General features: G+C 43.7%; 2 protein-coding genes across 9 annotated transcripts in view; both read left to right on the top strand.

Moving 5' to 3' along the window:
• Window positions 1-3,113, top strand: part of LOC124273457 — a 32,453-nt gene extending 29,340 nt beyond the window's left edge. The window contains exons 5-7 of the mRNA XM_046708734.1: window positions 1,878-1,940; window positions 2,243-2,324; window positions 2,568-3,113. Coding sequence (XP_046564690.1) covers window positions 1,878-1,940; window positions 2,243-2,324; window positions 2,568-2,751 — 329 coding nt within the window. The 3' untranslated portion in view covers window positions 2,752-3,113. The remainder of the gene's footprint in view (window positions 1-1,877; window positions 1,941-2,242; window positions 2,325-2,567) is intronic.
• A 1,721-nt stretch (window positions 3,114-4,834) lies between these two features.
• The window catches only part of LOC124273454, a 54,504-nt gene continuing 35,534 nt past the window's right edge, over window positions 4,835-23,804 (top strand). For 2 of the 8 annotated variants that reach the window (XM_046708727.1, XM_046708725.1), the window contains exons 1-5: window positions 4,848-5,202; window positions 15,922-16,023; window positions 17,025-17,342; window positions 23,202-23,252; window positions 23,555-23,614. In XM_046708727.1, the coding sequence (XP_046564683.1) occupies window positions 15,954-16,023; window positions 17,025-17,342; window positions 23,202-23,252; window positions 23,555-23,614 (499 nt within the window). In that variant the 5' untranslated portion in view covers window positions 4,848-5,202; window positions 15,922-15,953. Of the gene's footprint in view, window positions 5,203-15,921; window positions 16,024-17,024; window positions 17,343-23,201; window positions 23,253-23,554; window positions 23,615-23,804 lie in introns of all 8 variants that reach the window. The other 6 variants (XM_046708726.1, XM_046708728.1, XM_046708731.1 and 3 more) reach the window with 4 other exon arrangements.

Genomic DNA, 23,804 nt, shown 5'->3' with positions numbered 1-23,804 from the left:
TTCAACCAAAGCCCCTGGATGGAGCCCTACATCAGAATGAACACAGACCTGCGAAAGCTGGCCACCAGTGTCTTCGAGATTCGAACCGAAGACGTGTACGAGGACATGGCAAAACACATCCATTTATACGACACCAGTGACTACCCCAAGGGCCATGCCATGCACAGCACGGTTAACAAAAAGGTCCTCGGTAAGATGAAGGACGAGTGTGCCGGCACTCCGATCGCCGAGTACATAGGCTTGAGGCCTAATGTGTACTCTATCCTGAAGGCCGACAATGGTGAGATCCGAAAGGCGAAGGGTGTCAAGAAGTACGTGGTGAAACAACAAATCAAGCACGCCAGATTCAAGGAAGCCCTGTACAAGACCCGTACCTTCAGGCATCAGATGAAAACGCTGAGAAGCGATGGACACAAGATATACGGACTGACGATAAACAAGACGTCCCTATCACTGATGGACACGAAGCGTTGGATAGCCATTGACGGGATAAACACGTACGCGTACAGGCATGAGAAAATTGAACCAAGAACATAGGTGAATATATACGATGTCACGGAACCAAAGAAAGTTTGAGGCTATTTACTACAACCAGCGTGGGTACTGGAAAGGAGCTAGCGCCATACACAAGCTTGCCAAAATGGCGAGAGTACCCCCAGACGAGGCCAAAGCGTGGCTTGAAAAACAAGCCCTGTGGCAGATCTATTTACCGGCACCACGCTACATGCCTCGAAGAAAGTTCGGCATTGCCGTACCCAATAGCGTCCAGGCCGACCTCCTGTTCCTACCCCAGGACAGGAGGTACAAGTATGCTCTAACCGTTGTTGACGTTGCCAGCCGCTACAAGGAAGCCGAGCCCTTAACCGCGAAAGATGCGGCCCAAGTAGCCCGCGGATTCGATTGCATATACAAACGCAGTACGCTAACATGGGCCTGAGAGCTGCAAGTCGACCCTGGGCGGGAGTTCATGGGTGCCGTGTCACAACTGCTAGCCAAGCACGACGTCCAAGTCAGACGTGGCGCGGCCAGGGCTCATTGCAGTCAAGCCATAGTAGAGAGATTCAATCGGACTTTGGCCGAACGCTTATTCGGACACCAGTATGCGAGAGAGATGGTAGACCCAGAAAAACGATCGACGCGGCTACCTCAGGTGGTGTCGGCTATGAACCACGAAACCACCCGTCTCACCGGCAAGAAACCGGCCGACGCTATCAAACTGAAATTAGTGATAGCCGAACCGGCTGCACCATCGCGTGGGAAGGAGAAACAGATCCCCGATAGGGCCCTCGTGAGGTACCTCTACCAGCCGGGGGAACACGAAGGGGACACTCGGAAACGAGCCACGGATCCGACATGGTCAGTCAAAACTTACAACATAGATAAAGTGGACATCAAAGCAGACGAGCCGAACTTGTACTACTTGAAAGATAGGCCAGAGAGAGGTTTCCTCAGAGGAATTATTGATCATACCATACGGCACAATGTTACCCCCCAAGCAAAATATTTCACACTTACCTTGTCGAGTGAACCCAATAGTATCCTGTCACATTAAACTGTTTCCTCGAGGTCAACACGACATAGAGCTATCATAGTGTCACGTGATCAGGAAAGTGTTGGTTTGCGGTCATAGTGACCAGGAAGTTAACTGGGGGTTCAAACCTGGTATATATACAATAGCGGAGAGAGATAAGGGCCTGACAAAAGCTTTATTTCATAAATGAAGCTTTACAGAGTCTCTGGTTGGACTTGATCTCGTACCGCTACTGTATATACTACTACTATTTACATTGACTTGTTCATCAGTTACAATTGCATGATACATGCTTTATATTTGTATATTGATTACTGTTTCAATAGAAATAAACGTTTTTCCACAGGGGACATCACAACTCGGCCATATAAGGACGAAATTCCCATGCCCACCTCTTCACGATTCCCACGTATGCATTATTCACTGTATGGGAACCTTTACACAGTGGTTTGATATTTCAGACAGATGACTACATTCTAATGTTAATAAGTTGCTTTCGTGAAGATAGCTTAATGTATTAAACTGAAAATATAACATGTGCGTTTTCAAACCTCAACTTGTTTTAGCTATGTACACAATTGAAGATTGTTCTGTAGATCAAGTTGTGTATGTCTTGTTTTGGACTGTGCTAAATGTTAGTTTTATGAAATGTCAGTAATGAATACTCTAATTGATCTCTGCTCAACACACAGTGGCTGTTTTCTGTTTCAGCTGGTGTGTTTATGGGAGGGGTGGCTGCCGGAGCAGTAATTGTCATCCTGGTCAATCTTGCAGTGTATGTCCTCGTTATCAGGTATATTGGAAAGCACGTTCACTCTTCCGGATTTTCTAGCGACCAATATATTTCAAAGATGTCCATCATAACGTCTATCTCATTTGGGATGTGTGTGAATGACTATACTTTTGCAAATCCATCCAAGCAAATAACAACAGAGAAACAACAAGAATGGGTTAACGTATTTACCATCGATTTAAATCGCAATAGGATATTTGCTTAATTAAGGCAATTCACATGACACGTTATCTGTCCTTTCAGGCGTCGGTACGATCTGACTCCGAAGAAACAAGGAGACAGGCCAGCGTCTGTTGAACACCCCACTTACTCTGGCCTGTCAGCTGGAGGTGATGTCAACAATTATACCAGTATCGAACTCACCTCATCATCTCAAGAGGATACTGCACATGGGTCAGCAGCTACCCCAGATTACCAAAACATGTGATTTATCTTTTTAATCCATTTCATCAGTCGCGAATTTGTAAATGCAACACAGCCAAGACAGATATCTTTCAATTGGAAATCGTCTTATAGCCATCCCAGTGATGTAGCTAGATCACTTCAGATACGGAATTGGTGAGTGATGCGGCCACACCTTCAGACGGTGACTCTAATGATGACGACAACTGCGACGACGACGATTATGATGACAATAAACCTGCACCTGATGCATACTAACCTGAAAGTGTTGGCTCTGAGAGTGGCCGTCCCCTGTATGGTGATCTACCTTCAGTCGTTGGCAATCTATAGCCTGTTTTTTATATTGTATTGTCACTCACTCACTCAAATATTTTAGATTTAATTGCTAGTTTTAAATAGATATATGTGATACACTAGTAGTTTTACTGTTCTTCGTCAACAGGTTTTTAATTTCTAACTTTATTGATCTTTAATATGATTATAAACTGTACTCGTCGATATATTACATACCACGCTGTTACATACCTGTCGTTTTGTTCAACAACGCACAAACACGAATTACTCAATACCCCGGCACATAATTTTCCATATCTTATCATGCCTTATCTTTAGATCCATAGAACTATCCATAGCTATGCATAAGAATAACAGATATATGTTTACATTTTAATGTGTAAATTACTCAGATCGTTATTGTCGCTATGTTATGAAAACTGCTCCTGCAATATGTAATGCCAAGCCAAATATTATCTCTACAGTTGTATCTGTATGGCCTTTCTTCTTTACATTTACATGTTCGTCCTTTGACGAGCAGAGACTCTGTATTCCCACTTAGCAACTGGTGTGTCCATACCTGGTATGTCCATGTAGTGTGTCATGTAGTATTTCTGTTATTTTGATATTCGGCTAAATCTTCATACATCGCCGGCGGCTGAAGGGATAGTGTAAATCTAGCTAGGGTCTATGCAGGAAACAAAAGTAATGTAAGTCCCTATGGTTCCTAGTATGGTGATCTACCTTCAGTTGTTGGCGATCTATAGCCGTGTTCTATATTGTATTGTCTTCTTTAATTAAAATCTTTTAGTTTGACATGTTAGTATTATGTTCATATATGTGATATTCTAGTATTTTTACTGTCCATCGTCGACAGGTTTTACTCTCCAAATGTTTTCATTTTTCATTGTATAAATTGTTTTCGTCACGATATGGCTGAGATATTGCCGATGTGACGTTAGATATTAACTCACGAACTCACTCATTCAGTTTCTATATGTACATCGGCTGCCTATTGTGAAGCGATGCTGTATTTCATTTCACATTAAAGTTCTCACTTGCATCAGAAACAATCTGTATTAAAGACACTTCGGGTCACATCACTTCGGGTCTGCTTAATGGGGGAGTGAAGTCCGAAGTGTTGCAGACCCTAAATTTTTACCACATTGGCTATACCCAGGTATATTTCAGGCAAATTTCGGATTGCAAACCACGATCAAAGATAACCATTGTCATATGCCATATTGGCGCAAATCTGCACAATCCTATTCGACACCTTAGACGACATGGTCCCTGATATAGTGATCTGCAGTCAAACACCATAGTGTCGAAGCTGAAGAGAACTGTGTAAATACCTCGAGTTATCTGACGTTCTTCACAAACACACAACGATGACTAAAGAAGGAATTCTCAGGGCTCAATTATTATGTGGAGATACACGTACATCAAAACCCTAACTTTGTATGTAGATGCAGTAACAAAGTGTAAGTGATACAAATTCCACCTGTTAAATGAATATGAACACACCTCCAAACGTCCCGTGCCAAATCCTCAATTACGACGAAAATATTGACAAATGTTTCAGTTTGAGGTTGTGTCAGTTATCACACATGCATGCGCTGTAGATGCATTTGCGCGGCAGGTTTTAATTGACTTTGGTGTTAATACCATCCAATAGACCTCTCCGTGTGACCATGGTCCAACAGATAAAGTCTAGAAGTGGCTTATATGCACAGGCGTTGTCCAGACATATATCGTGTAACATTAAGTCTCTGTCAGTATTAGTTAGTGCAGTACTTACAGTTACCATGAAATATGGTCGTGTACTAAAGTAGTAACAAAGAAGCACAATACGGATTATTGTGTCGTTGTGAATGATTAGTCAAGCGTCAGTGTCACAGAGTATGACGACAAGCTGGCTTTCACAAACGCCCCACTACTTCCTCGTTGACAACCTGAATGCATTCCACACAGATAAGGTTTCAGTTGAATACTTTGATGACTATTACCAGCATAGAGTTTGTGGAGACAGGTGATGCTGTGTACAGCACAAAAGTCATCTATCAGTCGACATTTAACAACTGAGGTCGCGGTAAGCTGTTGGATATGGAATCGTACTGTGCGCTGTCCTCTTAAACAAGTGACAAGTTCGGAATATGTACATGCTCACACAACAGCGATTAGATACCTGGTAGAATGACAGGTACTTGGGTGTCAATCTTCTCGTTAATATCTAATATGGAAGGACGCAGTACAACTGGTGAGGGATTGAGTGAGCGTTCAGAGCAGAGTAGTAGAAGTAGTGGTAGTTGTATGAGTAGTGAGTGAGTTTAGTTTTACGCCACACTCAGCAATATTCCAGCTATATGGCGACTGTCTGTAAATAACCAGAGTTTGGACCAGACAATCCAGTGATCAACATCATGAGCATCGATCTATGCAACTGGGAAACGATGACATGTGTCAACCAAGTCAGCTAGCCTGACCACCCGATCCTGTTAGTCGCCTCTCACGACAAGCATGGCTAACTGAAAATCAATTCTAACCCGGATTTTCACGGGAATGTAAGAGTAGTAGTAGTTGTAGCAGCAGCAATTTGGTTTGTTTTGAAAAGAACTGATTAATCAGTTGGCAAGGGGAAAATTGTCTGGAAGTTATGAAAACTGAGACTAAACCCCAAGCATTGGCTGGAGACACCAAGCGCAGTGGTATTCTGATTTCAGGTCACTGTGATACATTTCGGTTACTGTCATGTTGTGGTTATCTCAATAGTCTTGTCTTGCTTGTGATTTTATTTTTCCAGGCAAGTAGACAGCAATTCGTGATGGATAAATTCACATTGGGCCTCCACATCTCTCACTGCCTAATGCTAGACAGTTGGCAGTATTCATATCGTGTTGATACCCACCCGTACAATGTGACCAGTAGTATACACAACAGGGGTACGAGATCACTTCCAACAAAATACTCTGTTTTTCATGCCCTTATCTCTCTCCGCTAGTGTGCATACCACTTTTGAATCCCCAGCCAACTTCCTGGTCACTATGACCGCAAACCAACACTTCCCTGGTCACGTGACACTGTTGTGATCAACCTATATAATGTTGATCTCCGCGAAACAATTTTATGTGAATCTCCTATGATTTCTTTGGTTTTCATAATGAAAGCTTGTTGGGCTTGTTGTATCCCTTGTTCTATGTACTTTTTTTTCTCGTCTTCACTGATGGCAGTGCTTTTACGAGACTTGGACCGAATATCTTGTTTCATTCTGTGATATTTTGCGAGTTCAGAGAGGACCAAACGAAATTCTTCCTCTGAGATTTTACTGTCAGTGAGTGTAGTGGAAATACGGTCGTCTATTGTGTTTAACTTTGCTTTGGCTAGAATCCTAATTTCGTCCTGTTTCAATGCTTTACGATCTGCGGGATGCAAACTTAAACACCAACCCCACCAACCCTGACACCCCAGCTGTTATTTCAATACCTAGCCACAGGGCGCGGCTATGATGGTGGTCAACAAACCGACACCATCTGCTCCTAATCCCATGCTGGTTGCCATAAGGGTGGTATCAGCCCCATCCACGAAATTGAAAGCTTTATGGTATTTCTTACATAATGCTGTCCGTATGTCTTGATCTTGTTCTAGTTGACGTTTTATGTCGCATAGCTGTCTCAAACGAAACCCTTCTACAGTTTCCATTGTTTTTGCTACTTCTTCTATGACTTGGTACAGCCCCATCCTGTGTTAGTGCATTATATGTTATAAGATAAAATTCAATTGGTTTTTCGTTAATTTCTTATTAATGTATTTGAGCCTTATAAGTTGAGATTATCGTAGAGGAAAATAGGTGAGATTTTAATAGGTAAATCTTGGACGATACGAAACCCATGGAGGGGTGTTGAGGGTGGTGTAAATCTCAGTAAGGGTTCTGATCCCAGTTGTATGACGATAGGACAACGTGCGGCTGTTTGCATGGCATCCCAATGTATTGTCAACCCAGGTAAAAGTTGTCGGCCTGAACCCTCTTCAGGGGCTCTGAGAAAGACTTCTATGAAGAGTGTGGCGTCTGGTTTCATAGTTATATAACACAATTCGTAATCGGGTAAGTCGACCCTTAATTTTGAAGACGCGGGTGAAAATAATATGTTTCTCGTGCCAATTGGTGTTTGGAGAACTCTTACATAATCAGAATCCGGAATGAAAGACGCAAGAAGGGCACCATTGTTCTTAATTTCGGATACATGCCTATATTCGTTTAAAGAGATGTAAGGTGCGGAGAGGGTTATGTTGATTCGGGCTCTTTAAAGTCTGCTAGCGGCACCCGCTCGTACACGTTGTCTTTCAAGTGTAGGATGTACAAGGTGTTTTCCTCCCCAGGCAGATCGAATCCCTCCGTGTCCCCTAGATCACCGAGCGTGACCTGGGTTGATGATTGTTCATCGTCTTTGTAAAAATGTTATAAAATAGTTTCCAATTGTTTGTCTGATAATTTCTCAGGTGTGCACTTCAACCCCATGAGATGTATGTTGTCGGGTAGGAAAATTTTGGTGAGTGATATCGTGTCATCCACGGTAACAGTGACTCACTGCAGACTGGTGTGGGAATCGACGTTCACCCGCACGTAAACAGAGCAAACGTTGTATTGTTGTTGTTTGGTCCACCGGATTTTGATTCCTTTCACGATTTCGACTGGTGATGATGGTTCACCGTGGTAGGCTTGGAAGACCTGCGTGGAATCAGACACCACCTGCAACCCCACGTTTTGCTCCCCGGGTTTACCGTACTCGATAGCATGTGGGCTGCCATACTCGAGAGTGGACTGATGATTACACTGCCCCTATGCGTCGGGACGTAAGCCACGAGCAGGGTTCCGTTGTTCACGTTTTTGTTTAGGTAGTGGTCTTAGAGCCGAGCGTGATGTTGAGAAACCAGTCGACTCGAGATTGTGTCAAAACCCATTTGTTGTCGTCGGTGAAGATGAGGGCATACTGCTTCTTTTGAACGACGACCGTGGTCTCGACGTCGTTTAAGTCGAACAGCTTGCCGCCGCCGAACGGTGGGTATATCATCCATTCATCCTCGTCATTGTGGACTAGGTCGTACCGAGTGTTGCTGACAGCTCTTGATGTATCGACGATATCGTCTAAGTTACTGCCGCCGCCGACGGTGGGGACTTCAACGCGTTTGTAAATATTGTTTTTCAGTTGCAAGGCATACAGTTTACCGTCTATTCCTGGTTCGTCGATTCCGCGCGTGTCCCCGAGGTCGGAGACCGCTATATTAACGCATTTTTTCAATCGTATTCCGGGACCTTGGGCGCTAGTTATTATCATATGTGCAGCGTCAAGCTGAGGTATCCTATATTCACATGATTATGTTTTATATCTAAAACAGATACTTTTGTTTCCGAGATGGTGCCTTGGGTTAATTTCTTGTACTGCCTTGACGAAAACGAATTGGTTTTGCCATCGTTATACTTTTCCGTTGTCACGGGTACGACTCTCAACCGCGTGGAAGGGCGTTCACCTTGAACGTTGCCAGTCGTGCTCAGCTGATCGAGATGAATGGACAGTTCACGGTACGGAACAAGATCTGGTAGTTTTGTGCCGGTCACAGTGTTTTTTGGCAGAATGTCGTTCGAAGTAAACCCAAGCGTTTAAGTCAATGGCTTACTGAGTCTCAAGTCGTTTTCCCCCATTGTTGGCTAACATGACTGTGCCGTTCGAGTCGTTCATTTTGAGTTCGGCTCCCACGAGTTTGGAGATTTCTTCGTTGAGCGAGCACACGCTGTAGTAGCCGTCAGTTATTTGGTTGCGGGCGTTATTGACAAACAGCCTGTTGTTTTTGCTGTTGATGTTGGTCCATTGCGGGTAGTAGGTGACATCGCAGAGTGCGACTTCGAGTTGGCCGGACGTGTTATCAATCACGTGCAGCAGTTGAACGGCCTCATCGCTCGTTATTCCCAGAAGCGTCACGTACATATTGGAAGTATATAGTATATATTATATAACAATTCAACATGTACAAACCGGGAGTGTTTTATTGTAAAAGCAATACTTCCGATTTCACACACATGAAGATCGTGGTTGCAGATGGGTTGCATTTCAAAGCACCATTTATCGATGTGTTTAAAAATTACAAGTTTTCAGTACCTTAAGACGGTACACGCTTGGTTTAACAACCCGATGCAGTTCTGGCAGAATCAATTCAATTTTGTCGTGTGGTGCGCTACAACGGGGTGCGGTGTGACGTTGAGCGACACTCTGCGTGGCCTGCTGGGTCGGTCTGTGTTCACGCTCCACGTGTAGTACCAAGTCAGGCGTATCCTCAAAGAGATCAGCGCTCCGCTCCCACAGGACAAAGCATGGGATGCGGTAAACAATCCGTACGACCGACGGGCATACGAACGCGTTTGCAACGAATTCGAACTCGACCTGAAGACGGATTTGGCGTTTGCCGGGGCCGAACCACAGGTTGGGTATTCAATACGATGGGGTGCGATCCGTGAAAGAAGTAAGTGATGATCTACTAAAACGAGATTTACTACGTCAGGACTTTGCTTTGTCGAGAAATGAATGGCGAGATGATCGTATGAACTTTAAAGGTGGGGTTGCTTTCACTGTCCAGAAAGTGGAGCAGCCCAAAGACTCCGTGGACGATTGGAAAATGTTCATGCTGGGCACATCGAGAGGGTTCACTCGTGCCGGCACCGAATGCTTGAACGACTCGATTCGAATGTATGTGTGGGCGCTGCTGGGAGCGCAGACGAAAACGCGTTCCGACATCATGTGTAAAGGGACGGCTTATGACGCGCAGAAACAATTCGTGTCAAACATTGAGGATGCTATCAATGATCCAGTTGATCTACCGAGTGCTATCCAACGCTACCAAAACGTGTTGGAATATGCACGGTCGAAAGTCGACTACGTGTTCGGAGTGGGACCGTACATGGCCCCGAACGAAATGCAACTGAGAATCCATAAAGTGGTGGGTTACAACAACGAAATAGTCATCGCCACCACCGATCAAAAGTTGGGTATCAACCCGGGTATCAACGTCTTGAACGTCACACCAATGAGTACCGGTGAAACGGGTATAGTGGCGTCATCCCCGGAGCCAAGGGTTCGACCAGCACCCCCACAGCCCCTTCCACCACACAAGGTGGCTAAAAATAAAGAACACCACGATCGTAAAACAGCACTAGTGGTTGGGATCGCGGTCGGCTTTTGCCTCATTTGGTTAAAAATTCCTTAGCGGCCACGTACACCAGCCCGGCCATAGCAATGATGAACGCCCACAGGTTTTGACTGAGCCACGTGACAGTTTTTGACAGCGTAGTCAGTAACCACGAGACGACGCTACCCAGGATGCCGGGCAGGGCTTCGGCGGCCTACTCGCAAGTTTAGCCAGGGCTTCCCAGAGTTTTTTTACCCAGTCTCTGACGTCACCACCTGGTGTTGGTGTTGGTGTTGGTATGCCACTGCCGCCAGTCAATATGATGAAGCCCAATGCCGTGAGAACGCTTGCGATGGTGATCCCTTGCTCTCGAAACAAAATTCGGATCCTGTCAGCCAACGTGGTGCCTTGGTAGAGGATTCAATCGATGGTTTCCCGCATGCAACTGATCTGGGATCGAAGCGCTACCTTTTCCGTCGATCATCTCCCCGGGTTGGCCATTACTCTCACATAGTGATGTCCGAATAAACGCTCAGCCAAAGTACTATTGAATCTCTCAATGATGGCTGGGCTGCTATGAGCCCCGGCCGTGCCACGCCTGACCTTGGTTATCAGTTGTGACACGGCACCCATGAACTCCCATCTTGGGTAGACTGGCAGCTCTGTGGGCCACGTCAGCAGACTGCGTTTGTATATGCGCTCGAACCCACAGGCTACCTGGGTCGAATCTTTCGCGGTTAAGGGCTTGGCTTCTTTGTAGCGGCTGGCAACGTCAACAATAGTTAGGGCATACTTGTACCTCCTGTCGTGGAGTAGGAACAGGAGGTCGGCCTGGTGGAGGCTATTGGGTACATCAATGCCGAACTTTCGTCTAGGCACGTGGCGTGGTGCTGGCAGGTTGAATTTGATGTGGCTCTTCCTCATGTGCAGGGCCACCAGATCGTCGGTGAATATCTTGCTCCAGTTGAATGCCGGGCTGGCTATCAGTTTCCTGAGCTTGTCTTCCTCTTTCGACCGGACCAGCTTCACAGTCACACGTTTCCTCAGGTTCTCCTTTGTATTGCCAAACACCAAGTTGTTCATGAGCTTGTAGAGGTTCTTCTCAAAGTCACTGGTGGCCAGCTTTCTCAGTTCGGTGTTCATTCTAATGTAGGGCTCCATCCAGGGGCTTTGGTCGAACTTGAGCACCCCATAAATTTTAGTCAGCCTCATACCCAGTGACAGGTACAGCTGCAGGTTGCGATAGTGAACGATGTACTTGGTCTTGTTCATCAAGTTGGGTACGAGTTTTTCGACGTTGGCCGGCTTATTACCACCCGGCAAGTTCTGTTGTTAGTCAGACATCCAGTCTGGGTCCACCATCAAACGTTCTGGAGCCAGGGTAAGCCGTTGTGTGACTTGTGTAATGCTGCTGGATACTCCAAGTCCACTTCGAGTATGGAACCCTTCCCCGAATCCGGCGGTATACTCATGACGTCTATCTCAGGCACCCACTCGAACCCCCCGGAGGGTAGATACCGGCTCATGGCCCAGCCGTACAGGTTGTTGGCATTGAGGTAGAGGATGTGGGTGGTGGTCTTGCTAGGGTCACAGCCCTTCATGTACTCGTTGTTGGCTTTCAAGTAGCGTTTGGAAACCATGGAAATCCCGCCTCTCGCAAGCCTTTCTCGATGAACAGGTGCATGTCGTAATCAGTGAGGAGTTCCAGCTGAACTCCGGTTTTCTTCAGCAGTGCATCCCACGATAGACCAGGGCTGGTGTAGTACCATGCGGGATCGAGTTGATACTGCTTGAAACACGTCTTTCTGAACGTCTCGAACACGTCGGCCAGCAGGAGCACGTCCGTTCTCAAGTACAGGTCGTGGTAATCACCCAGGTTCCTGCAGCCCAGTTTCTCCCACACGTTCTGGGCGTGGTCATAATCGTCCTGAGAGATGGACGAGTCGGTCAGGTGGCTGTAAAATCGGTTGATGGGGGGCAGTCGGGTCTCGTCGAACTTGGTCCAGCTGTCCATGTACTCGTAGGGGTAAACACCCTTTCTCATTAGCAGGGGGCCGAGTCTCGGCGTCGGTGTATCGATTGGTGATGTGGAAGGTACCGTTGGCCTTCATCAGACTGTCGAGAGACGACAGCAGGAACTGAATGGAATTGATGAACCTCAGGTCGTTCAAGGAGAAGGAGATGTATCTCTCCATGTTGTTGGGGATGCACGTCAGGTTTCTGTCGACCTTCACGATGGCCTGCATGATCAAGTTAGAGTCATACCCTTTCCACGGGGATATTGATTGTTTTGGGGTTGATTCTGAGCTTGAGGATGCACGCCTTGTGGGCTGCACCTCTGTACTCACCAGTGATGTGACAGTGATCTCTCACCGAATCGCCGTTCAGCGGTTCATCGCACACGTGGCATACGTGAGTGCTGTCGTGAGCTCGCCGGGCGGCTTGAGTCATACTCATGGGAGCGGCGGTATGCAGCCTTTTCCTGATGGTTTTCTCTTCCTGTTGCAAACGCATGAGAAATAGTTCGGCCGCGATGGGACGACCACGTACCCGAACCCACAGGCCTCGTGCTCCTGCGTTTTATACGTGTTTTTGTCCATGGACGGCCCGATGTCAACGGGTTTGACGAGGGCTTCGAAGTCGGCATTAATGATGTAAGGTACAGGCATCAGGCTCTTGTGGTTGTCAAATTTTAGTGTGTTGTCGCCTTCCTTGGGCCTGTCGATTCGTATGGCAGTCTGTCCCACCCCTAGGCAATCCTCCCGGTGTGATTCCAGCAGGTCGGCCCGGGTGAAGCCGTGCAGGCACCGTTCGCAGAAGTGTTTTTTTCTCTCTGTATTTCTATTGGTAGTACAACAGCCTGCTGAAGTGTTTTATCCACGCGTAGTGGTACTTGTCACCTGGCTGGATCATGAAAATATTGATCACGTGGCCCTCGGTCACTGGGCTGACCCTAGGCACGATCGTTTTGTTGCCTTCGTGCCCAAAGACGTTGATGGCTATGGGGTTCTGTTTTTCGATTTTGATGATCTGAGATATGGGGGTGGGTTTGTCTATACCGTCCCAGTTCAGTCCGTCATCTTCGGGGTAGCTCGAAGGTCTGTTCGAATTAACATCGGCCGGAAACAATGTGGATCTGATCGCTAACCTCAAACAATTATTACCTCTGTTTTTGACGTTGACCATGGCTTGTTTTTTCTTGTAGTAGGGGGGCAAGTCTAGATACGATCCGCCTTTGAACGGTATGTAGTTAGCTATGTCTAGATAGACCTTATCGATTCTGTCCACGACCCACCCACTAACCACTGTGCATGTAGCATTCCAGGTATTCTCATAGTGTTTGCAAAGAGGTGTCGATGGACGCGTCTACCTTCTCAGGTCGTTCAGTTCCTCTTCTAGTTTGCTAGTGATCAGAGGTTTGATATCGGTGACGGGTATAATTTTGGCTACTTTCATCCGCCAGCTGCTCAGATAACCTTTCGAGGTTCTACCTGATCGCGCAAACTGTAGGTCGGTCATTATTATACTTAGATGCAAGCCAATCTCTAATTGTGCCTCCAGTTATGTAAGGGAGGTAACTCCGTCAGCCTTATCTGCCAGGCAAAAAAATTAAGCCTTTAAAAATTTCCATTCTGAGGAGGCGCTTACGTTCGTTCAAATAATCTTTTTTCTTGTCATAAATAAGTTGGTTTCGGACCACGTTCGCCCCTGGGCTCTACATAAACAACAGTAATGGCATTTCACTCCAATACCAAACACGGAGTACGTGTAGTTCACAAACCATTTCTTATACTCCTCATATGAAAACAACAGTACCCCTCGGTCCTGCATTTCCTACCACAAGCGGGTCTCATCTTTGTTATATCCATATGAATATCTAGTCTAATTTTTTCACAATTAACACGGTCGCTGCTAGGCCCAGTGAGACAAAGATCAGTTCTCGATTTTTTTGTTCCGGGGAAGGCTCATAATACTGGGAGAGTGTGGGTTCATCGCGTGGTTCAAGATGTTTACCGGTTAGTAGGTAATATTCTTTCGCGGCATCATCGATATTCTTCAACGTTCGAAAGGCATGGTTTTCACGCTCGAGTTGATCGTTAATGACATCGAGTCTCTGGATGCGTTTTTTCGCGTACTCGGTTTGCACGGCTTGTAATTTCTCCACGGCTATATCGTGCCATTTTCGTTCCACTTCTACCTCGGCCGTGTTCGACTCCCGTAATTTCGAGAACGGGTAATTACTCCCGGAAAATGCCAGGCATTGACTAAAGCCCCGCCGACCATCATAGCGATCATAGCCATTCTATATATGTTATATATTACTTTAAAATATTTTCTGGTATGATTCCTTGTTTTACGAGGACGTCCTTGCTGGCCATCGCCATCCCTAAATTCATGATGAGCATGGCCATATCCTGCAGGTCGAAATCGAGTTTGATCGTCGGTTGTTTGAGAACCATTTTGGTTAAACGAGCGTACCCTACAGCTAGACTGGCGACCACGGTTGCGTGGTATGCATCGTTAACGAATGTTTTTCCTTCAAACATTATATATATAATATAAAATATATTTTTAATTATAACATAATATGGGGGTTGACCTCTAATTGTGGTTGCGGTGTGGATTTTGGTGCTGGTTGTGGTTTATTATATAACATAAATCATGTTGTCAAGGCAGCAGCAGCTGTGCCTGCAATCCACAGAGTATAATTTTTTTCGTGGTGCTTAGCTAAACCACCTTTTCTACCGGCGGCGACCCTTTTAGGGTTCTTCTTCTTGGTGACTTGTGTCAGTATTTCCTTCCCCTGCTCCTGTGTTGGAGTCGGAGTCATCTCTTGCTGGGCAGTTTCCATCTTGTATACTATTATTATTATTATTTCCCTCTTTAAATTGGCAATGCTTTGCTGTGATGATCGCCGCCGTCACTGGAGCTAAAAACATACCATATTTGTGGTACAACACACAGCTGACGTCGCTCAAAGCGTGTTCGATGAACGGACCATTCTCGAGATCTTCCCAAAGGTAAAGTCGACGTTCCGGGGGAATGGGAAGGAAGTACGGCACTAAACCGGTGTAGATCTGCATCATGGTCGACCCTATAGTTTTTGTCATCTCGGCCCCGAGCCGGGTTTCGTATCTCGCGTACAGCTTACCGATCTCATCGGGAGGCATTTTCTGAATTTTATCGTACTGAAGTATTGTTTGGCTTTGCCACCGACCGCCAGCGGCACCAGTCTATCTCGCTTGTCATCGCTCTTATCATCCGGCGACACCAACATTTGTTCGAGCAGTTCGTTGCACTCTATCTTATAATGTAACCAGTGATTTTTAATTCTGATAATATAATACCCGATGCACACAAAACATAGCGAGATAAAAATACACACGATAAGGATTTCAAAAGTCGACATTTTATATAAAACCATATCAACATTATATAACTGACATGAAAACAACATAACCGAGTGACCAGGAAAGTGCCAATTCGCGGTCATAGTGACCAGGAAGTTGGCTGGGGATTCAAAAGTGGTATGAACACTAGCGGAGAAAGAAAAGGGCCTGATAAAAGCTCTATTTATTAAATATAGCTTCACAGAGTCTTCTGTTGGAAGTGATCTCGTACCCCTGTCGTGTATACTACTTGACCTGTACATAGTCATCTGTATGGCGTGACCTGCATATGCATGTTAAACCAGGAAGTAAGTTATTTCTGATAATGCAAACTTTCATCATTGTGATCTTTCAAGGTTGGCTTATTCTGAAGTGAAGTGTCAACGTCATGACGAAATCTGTGAGCGTTTGGATATATATCACATGTCTTTGCTGCCTTCTTCAGCCAGTTTGTACAGGTAACACATACATTTATATAGACATGCGGAATAAATAATGAACACATAAAAACAGTACAAATTTCCTTGTATGCATAATAACAAGGATGTAGTGTATGCAATTATACATATGTATCCTTTGTACGAATATATTCACATGAGGAGAAAAAGTATATTTAAATTACCCAACGCGAAAAGGTTCACAGGCAATATTCAATGGCTGAATAAGTTCTCCCCTACCAGTGCACGACTAGACTACATTAGATTCAGAATAGCAATATGTGTCATTCGTAATACTTTGTCAACTTTGAGTATAACAAACGTGGAAAAGGGATGTGTCTGATAAAACGAACCCAAAACAGATCTTCAACATATACGCCATTGTTCCTGTGGATAACAGAGACTGTATATGACGGACTGGGTGACCGCTACCTTGCAGTTCAAGTTCCAAGTTAAATATGTGTCCAGTTAGAAAAAGATGTAATCTGCCTAAAGAAGAACATACACACAATTCTATATAACATATACCCTGGAATAAGTGTAACGATCAATATAAAGTTCTAGTTATCTTTAATAGTAATAGTATCTTTAAAAGTTATAATTCTTCCTCGGCATTGGTAATCCTTTCTCCTCCTCCACTCCATTCCTCATTTGGAGGAGGAAATGGCGTGTGAACACGTTATTGTTTGACACTTTGCCAGACATTTTCAACAGTTACTTATACGCTAGTATATATATGAAGATTAAATAGCGTAATACTACGGACTAAATCACTACTCACAATCTTTGGAAGACAACTGTATTCAGTATTGCATCAACTATCTACATGCACATATACTATATGTGTATGTCCACATACACCCTCAGACCCTTATACTGACTCGGAAGTTCATGTTACATTTGCATGAGTGAGTGTGGTCATTTGCATGCTTAAACATCATTCGAAATTTCAGTCATTCAAAACTGCACGTCATCGCATAGTGAATGACATGCATTCAAGTTGTGACTTGTCTTTCATGCAGGCATAATATACACTAGTAAGGTATGTTATGGATCCGGTCGCCACTGTATTCAGCATGGCATCAACTGCAGTGACACCCAGAAGATCGCCATCGTTGACGCCTACTACACAAACAACACTGAATGTGGACAGACAGGTCTTGCTAACTGCCACACTGTGAATCCGGACAGTGTGACGGAACGTGGTTATCACAGGTTTAGCATCAATGAGGTGTTCTCGCTTTACAAGAACTGTTCCAGAAAGCCTCAATGTCGGTACCGTGCTCCCCGGCGTGTTGATGCTTATACCTTCTCTGTTGTCAAATACCGGTGTATTGAAAGTAAGTGCTTAATCCAAGCTTTTTTTTATTCTACTATATCTACCTGTTTCTATTAACAATCATGGGAGGAGCAACGAAATTTTGTAAGCATGATCCTAACATTTAAAGATGATAAATATGTTTCATTGTATACTGAAAGCCATTAAAAACGAAATTGGTATTTGTTGTCCTGTAACTTACAAAAGTTCTATTGAAGATCTTTTCCTGCGATACAGAGGATGCAGGGATAAAAGGCTGTTATTCTGGCCCATTTCGAGTTCGAGTCCCGGAGCATTCCTCTCACATGAACTTTGATACTTAAAACTGAACCTTTGACATTTCTCGTAAACACAACCACATTCATGAAACACTTTGTGTACATGCATTACCTGCACCCAGGCCCTGTAAAAGCACAAGGAATTGTGGAACTCAATCACTTTGAGAAAATACCACACTTGACACAAGACGAAAGGAATCAGGTTATCGGTATGGTCAGCCAAGGTGCTTCAGATGTGATGATTGCCAGGCACTTTAATGTGCATCCATCCACTGTAATTCGACTGAGACAATGTTTTCGGGCTACCGGAAGTGTTGCTGATCGACCGCGACCTGGTGCACCACCTGTGATAACAGCTCGACAAAACTGCAATATCCGAGTATCACACTTGAGAAATCAGTTCCAAACAGCTGATGATTAGGCACGGAGGACAATTGGGACAATTCAACGTCATTTCACGCCTTGCTGCCTTCAACATCTGGTGTCGTCACCCGTATCGTGGTCCAACCTTATTGCATCGCCATAGACTTGCCAGACAGCGATGGGCAGCAAATGGGGCCTATCTTGGCAACAGGACATTGCCAGATGTCATTTTTTAAGATGAATCCAGGTTTAACTTATCCTTTGCAGATGGACGTCAACAGATTTATCGACGTAAAGGAGAAAGACTTGCGCCAAACTGTGTCCTTGAACATGATCGTTTTGGAGGGGGTGATGTCATGATCAGACCACAGACCATCAGAGGCTGCAGACCATCCAACAGCTGTTCCTGAGAAATGTGTGTCTTTCATTGCCCCAAAGACTGCGAGCATGTCTTGCAGCGCACGGTGGACACACACGATATTGACTGCAAGTGACTCCTCCTTTGTGTGATGTCGTTGTTGCGTCACTGATGTTGTTGTTGACTGGACATTTTCAGATGAAATTATTCACAGATGTTCACTTAAAACATATCTGCCAGTTAGGTTTATAAATGTTGAAATTAGTGTGAGTAAAGAAAGTATGAATGTCAAATTGCATTTTAATGGCTTTCAGTATATATAGATTGCTTAAACGTTCTGTAAAAAAACCATTTTTTTATACAGATAATTGGCCAAGCCAAGTCTAGATATAAATATACTGAGTCAAAAAAGAAACTTCACAAAATGTAATTTGAAAAATAATGAATAATTTTTCTCTGATGATACATCCATGTATCCAAAGTGGGATCCCTATCTTTCGACTCTAGAAAAACGTTAGCAAAACCTACTCAAACCCATCCATTCCTCGTGCAAATGATGTTAGTGCCAAATCAGGTTTTGCACGTGCTGTCGATCACGTGATCTTCGCATCGAAGTTTTCCTCATATGCACGTGTTTGCATTGGCCTCAAGAATTGAAAAAACACTTTTAAACCACAGTTCTAACGGTACTTGAAATGCCACGATTGTCAAATGTGCAACGTGAACGTGCCGTTGGCATGTTGCAAGCGGGAAGATCAGTTATTGACGTCGCAAGAGCAATGGGATGCAGCCGTCATACTGTGCATGACTTGCGAGGTCGTCTACAACAAACTGGCATCACTTCTGATCGCCCAAGGTCGGGTCGTCCATGTGTGACGTCACGAGCAGAAGACCGTCAAATCGTCCTACGTCGCCCACGTGACAGATTTCTTCAGGCTACACGAACCAGGGCTGAGATGTTTAGAGGTCGACTGTCCTCACAGACCATTCGAAATCGGTTGCGGGCTCCCAATCTCCATTCTCGACGTCCATATCGTGGGCCAATATTGACGCCGTTTCATCAACGTCAACGTCTGCTGTGGGTCCAACGTCACCTCCGATGGACCCAGAGGGACTGGAATCGAGTTGTCTTTAGCGATGAATCCAGGTTTACCCTCAGATTCGCGGGCGGCAGGCATAGAGTCTGGAGACGACGTCGTGAACGGTATGCCCAATGTTGTGTACAGGAAGTCGACAGATTGCATGGTGTGGGGTGCTTTCTGTGGGAACAACCGTTCCCGACTTCTGGTCATCCGAGGAAACCTCACAGCTGCTGCTTACCGCGACCAGGTGCTCACCCCTGAACTCGTTCCTTTCATGGCGGCTCATGGCCCAGGTCTACAGTTCCAGCATGATAATCCTCGGCCGCATACCGCGATGTTGACACGATATTTCCTTCAAAACGCTGGAATCAACGTCATGGACTGGCCATCGAGGTCCCCTGACCTTAATCCAATACAGCACGTTTGGGATGCACTTGGGAGAAGGCTTCGTGGTCTTAGGAACCAACCTCAGAATTTGCAGGAACGTGTCGCTGCCTTGCAAGAGCAATGGCGCAGAATCCCCAACCACGTGTTCACAAGCATCAGGCAGTCGATGAGGAGACGGTGTTTGGCAGTGGTGAATGCGCGGGGCGGCCATACACGATATTGAACTGAGAAATTTCGCATTTTTATTCTTGTGACTTGACATTCTGTATACCCATATTTTGGAATGGCGGTGTAACCTAATGGAACTGATTATGGCACTGTCAGTGTATCGAGTACATCACACAGATCTCAGCAATGAAATAATAACAATTTAACCATCTTACCATCTCTTGTTCTTTTATAGTGCCCTGAAGAAAGAATGTGAAGTTTCTTTTTTGACTCAGTATATCTTGTAACCTTTGTTTAATGGATATGAGACAATTTGGATGCGAGTCTGTGCACTATTCTAGCCATATATTACCGAAACCAGTAGAAAATGTAAATGTTTAGCATCTGTGGCCCAATTACGTTTTCCATTTCTATCGTACAAAACATTTTGGGGGTAATCTGTAAGATGGCATATTTAAGATTTGTAACCAATATTTTACTACTTTCATTTTTGATTCAACAAATAATAGAAATCCCTCCACATTCATCATAAACCATTATATTTGAAGTGGTAACTTTCACACCGCAGAATCTTTTAATTGAATACAAATGTACTTTTTGTAGTGTATCAAATTTTTGGAGTCCACGAATCCCAGAGCCATATAGAAGTATGGGACTAATCTTAGCATCAAAGATTCTAAAAAAATCATTTGTCTGACAAGTCACCTAAAATAAAATATATCTACTAATGCCAAGTAGTATTTTCTTTGCTTGCATCGATGCATTTCTGACATGTAAGGATTACGATAGGTGGTTTGTAAAGTAAACTCCTAAGTATTTGTAAGACGTAGTTGTTTCTATCATTTCACCTTGATAACACCATTTCTCTTTTGCAGCAAGTTTACCTCCATTCGTGAACACAATTATTTTAGTTTTTATCTCTATTTACCGTTAGTTTCCATTCGTTATAGCATTTTTCTAATTCATTCATTTCTGCTTGTAATCCGCGAATAGTGCTAGAGAAAAGTATGATATCATCAGCAAATAATAGAAGAAATAGCTGTACTATATCTGGATGTAACTTAATACCATTTTTGAGAAGTTTTCATGAATCTGTATTGCTAGTTCATTGACAGAGAAAGAAAATAAATGGGCTCAAGTTACAACCTTGTCTTACTCCTATTTGATTCTCAACAGTTTCAGGTATTTAATTATTGTTTTTCACACACATCTTTACGGTATCATAAATACTTCTTAAAAGTTTACTCAGTTTACTGCTTAAGGAATGATTATCTAGAAGATTCCATAACTTTTCTCTTTGAACAGAGTCGAAAACCCTTGCAAAATCTACATATATAGATATAGATAGATAGAACAAAGACTTTGGTACCTTTTTTGAGTATTTCTGTATAAGTGAATGTACAACAAATATGTTGTGAGTAGTAGTACATGTATATCCTTTTCTAAAACCAGCTTGGTATTCGGTTATCTTATCAAAGGATTCTGCCCAGAATACTAAACGTTTATTTATGATAGCAGTGAATATTAGAAGAAAAATGCCTCTATAAGCTTCAGTTTGATTTTTATCACCATGCATATGAATAGGTACAATGATACCAATCGACCATGAATGTGGCAAAGCAGCCCCATTTCCAAGAATGACATTAAACAATAATTGAAGATATGAGGGTATAATATCTGATAAGTGTAAGAAAAATTCGGAGATAGTATCATCTATTCCTGATTTGTTCAGCTTCAATTGTCTACTAGTATTTCAGATCTCTTCTCGAGTTATTGGAGCATCATGTATGTCATTTGTCACTGAGTGATTTATATCACATCTTTGATGATTATTTTTATCGCACTGGCTGGCTGTATAGTTATTCATGGCATCATTAATTTCAGATGTAGAAAACAATTATCTAAAAAAAGAATACCATTCGTTAATCTCAATCTCATTTGTTTGTATGGCTTTCCCATTCAATTTTTTCAGCGAAGACCAAAACTGTTTAGAATTGTTAACACTGTTAACATTGTTGCATCAATATCAAAAATTCACTTCGTTTTTGTTTACAAACTGCATTATACGTTTTTCTAATGCAAAGGTAATTCTCTAAAGTTCGAGCATCCTTAGATCTACGGTCTCTTTCGTAGCTCACGTGTCACAAAGACAAGCAACCAGTATTGTGAGAATCCGTCGGACGCGAACCCGCGACCTTCGGATTATTAGCCCAACAGCTAACCGACTGAGCTACGTCCACATTGTTACACAATATGCAAATTTATCTTGTCATTCCTGTGACGATACGAATATGAACGGAAAGTGTCGAATAGGTCTCGGACAATTACGAAGGTTGGCTTGGACAGACCTCTGAGAGGAGCTTACGAATACGCGATAATCCAGCAACAATCTGAACCGAGCATTGTTTATGGTAACAAAGTTTCACAAATTATGTCATACGGTATTGTGATGTAATTTGTAAAGTTTGTGGTGCTGTATTCTAAAGGTACATTAGCAATAAGGACATACGATGCAGGGCAAAGAACAAAAAGATCTACACCTAATTCTGGAAAGAACGAAAATATCACTCGACAATAAGACTTGTAACTCCCCTGATGTGAAAACAAAGAGCACTAGGACATAGTACCCTCGCGACACTCATGTTTATCTGAATGTTTATTATGACCGAAACTGTGGATTTTGCAGAGCTTGATTTATCGAGGATCAATGCAAGGGGAGACGTCCTACTCTCCAAGGGCGACAGAGTGATGTCTAATTGTACAATCCAAAACAACACTTACGTGTGTGCACGTTCCAGTCTGTCAACCAAACTTGTGGCTTATCAATGTATGCCCTTGACGGGAGATTGAGAGAAAAATGCTTGGTACAGCTGTATGTCCTACCTGGGAACCACATCACAACGACTAATTGTTCCACTGTTTTCGAACCGTGTGAGAGACTTAACGTAACAACTGAACTCCCGATATACTTAAATTTGCCACAGAGGTCTTCAGTTTGGCTTCTGATCAATGGTAAGAATATGCACTGACAACACCTTCGCTATTCTACACATAATTTATGTAAACATCATGTAATAAAAGTAACTGTATTGACATTGAAGATAATGCTTACACAAGTCCCTAAGTAAAAAAGATCAAAAGATTCAGGGTAAATGTTGGTGTACAATTTTTCCGAACTTTCAACCGCTGTTTATTTTTATGTAAGAGGGTGTATGAGAGATGCTTAACTGTATTATGTTTTGCAGCATCAGACCCGTTTAGTATGGGGTGTGACACTGAGGATCTATCAACCACAAGTACGTAACCATTATATATTTCCATTATGTTGCCCACATATAGTTGATGTATGACTACTTCTACCATGCTCGGGGCGGTGGGGTAGCCTAGTGGTTAAAGCGTTGGCTCGTCACGCCGAAGGCCCGGGTTCGATTCCCCAAATGGGCACAATGTGTTAAGCCCATTTCTGGTGTCCCCCGCCGTGATATTGCTGGAATATTGCTAAAAGCGGCGTAAAACTAAACTCAGTCAGTCAGTCTACCATGCTCCATTGTCTTGCAAATTGTGAATCACAATATATAGTGTGTCTCTCCTCAAACAGTTACAAACACGGAATCAATAGTCGATAATGTTTTCTCAACAAAAGACATCACATCACCAGGTAATGTACATTCTTCATAGAGAAAATTAGAGGAGTCAGTATCACTCAAATCGATTTCACTATATGTACTTAGTCCAGCACCTTCTAATCATGTAATATCCGCACTCTCAAATTCATATCTAATTGTGAAGGATAATCCCACTTTTGAGGAAATTCATCGAAACGCAAACATCCTACTTGTCAGCTACCT

The sequence above is a fragment of the Haliotis rubra genome, unplaced genomic scaffold, assembly GCF_003918875.1.
Source record: "Haliotis rubra isolate DU_JTF1 unplaced genomic scaffold, ASM391887v1 Scf1802, whole genome shotgun sequence".
Lineage (NCBI taxonomy): Eukaryota > Metazoa > Mollusca > Gastropoda > Lepetellida > Haliotidae > Haliotis > Haliotis rubra.
The sequence above is the reverse complement of the archived record's forward strand: the minus strand, read 5'-3'. Positions and strand labels throughout refer to the sequence as shown.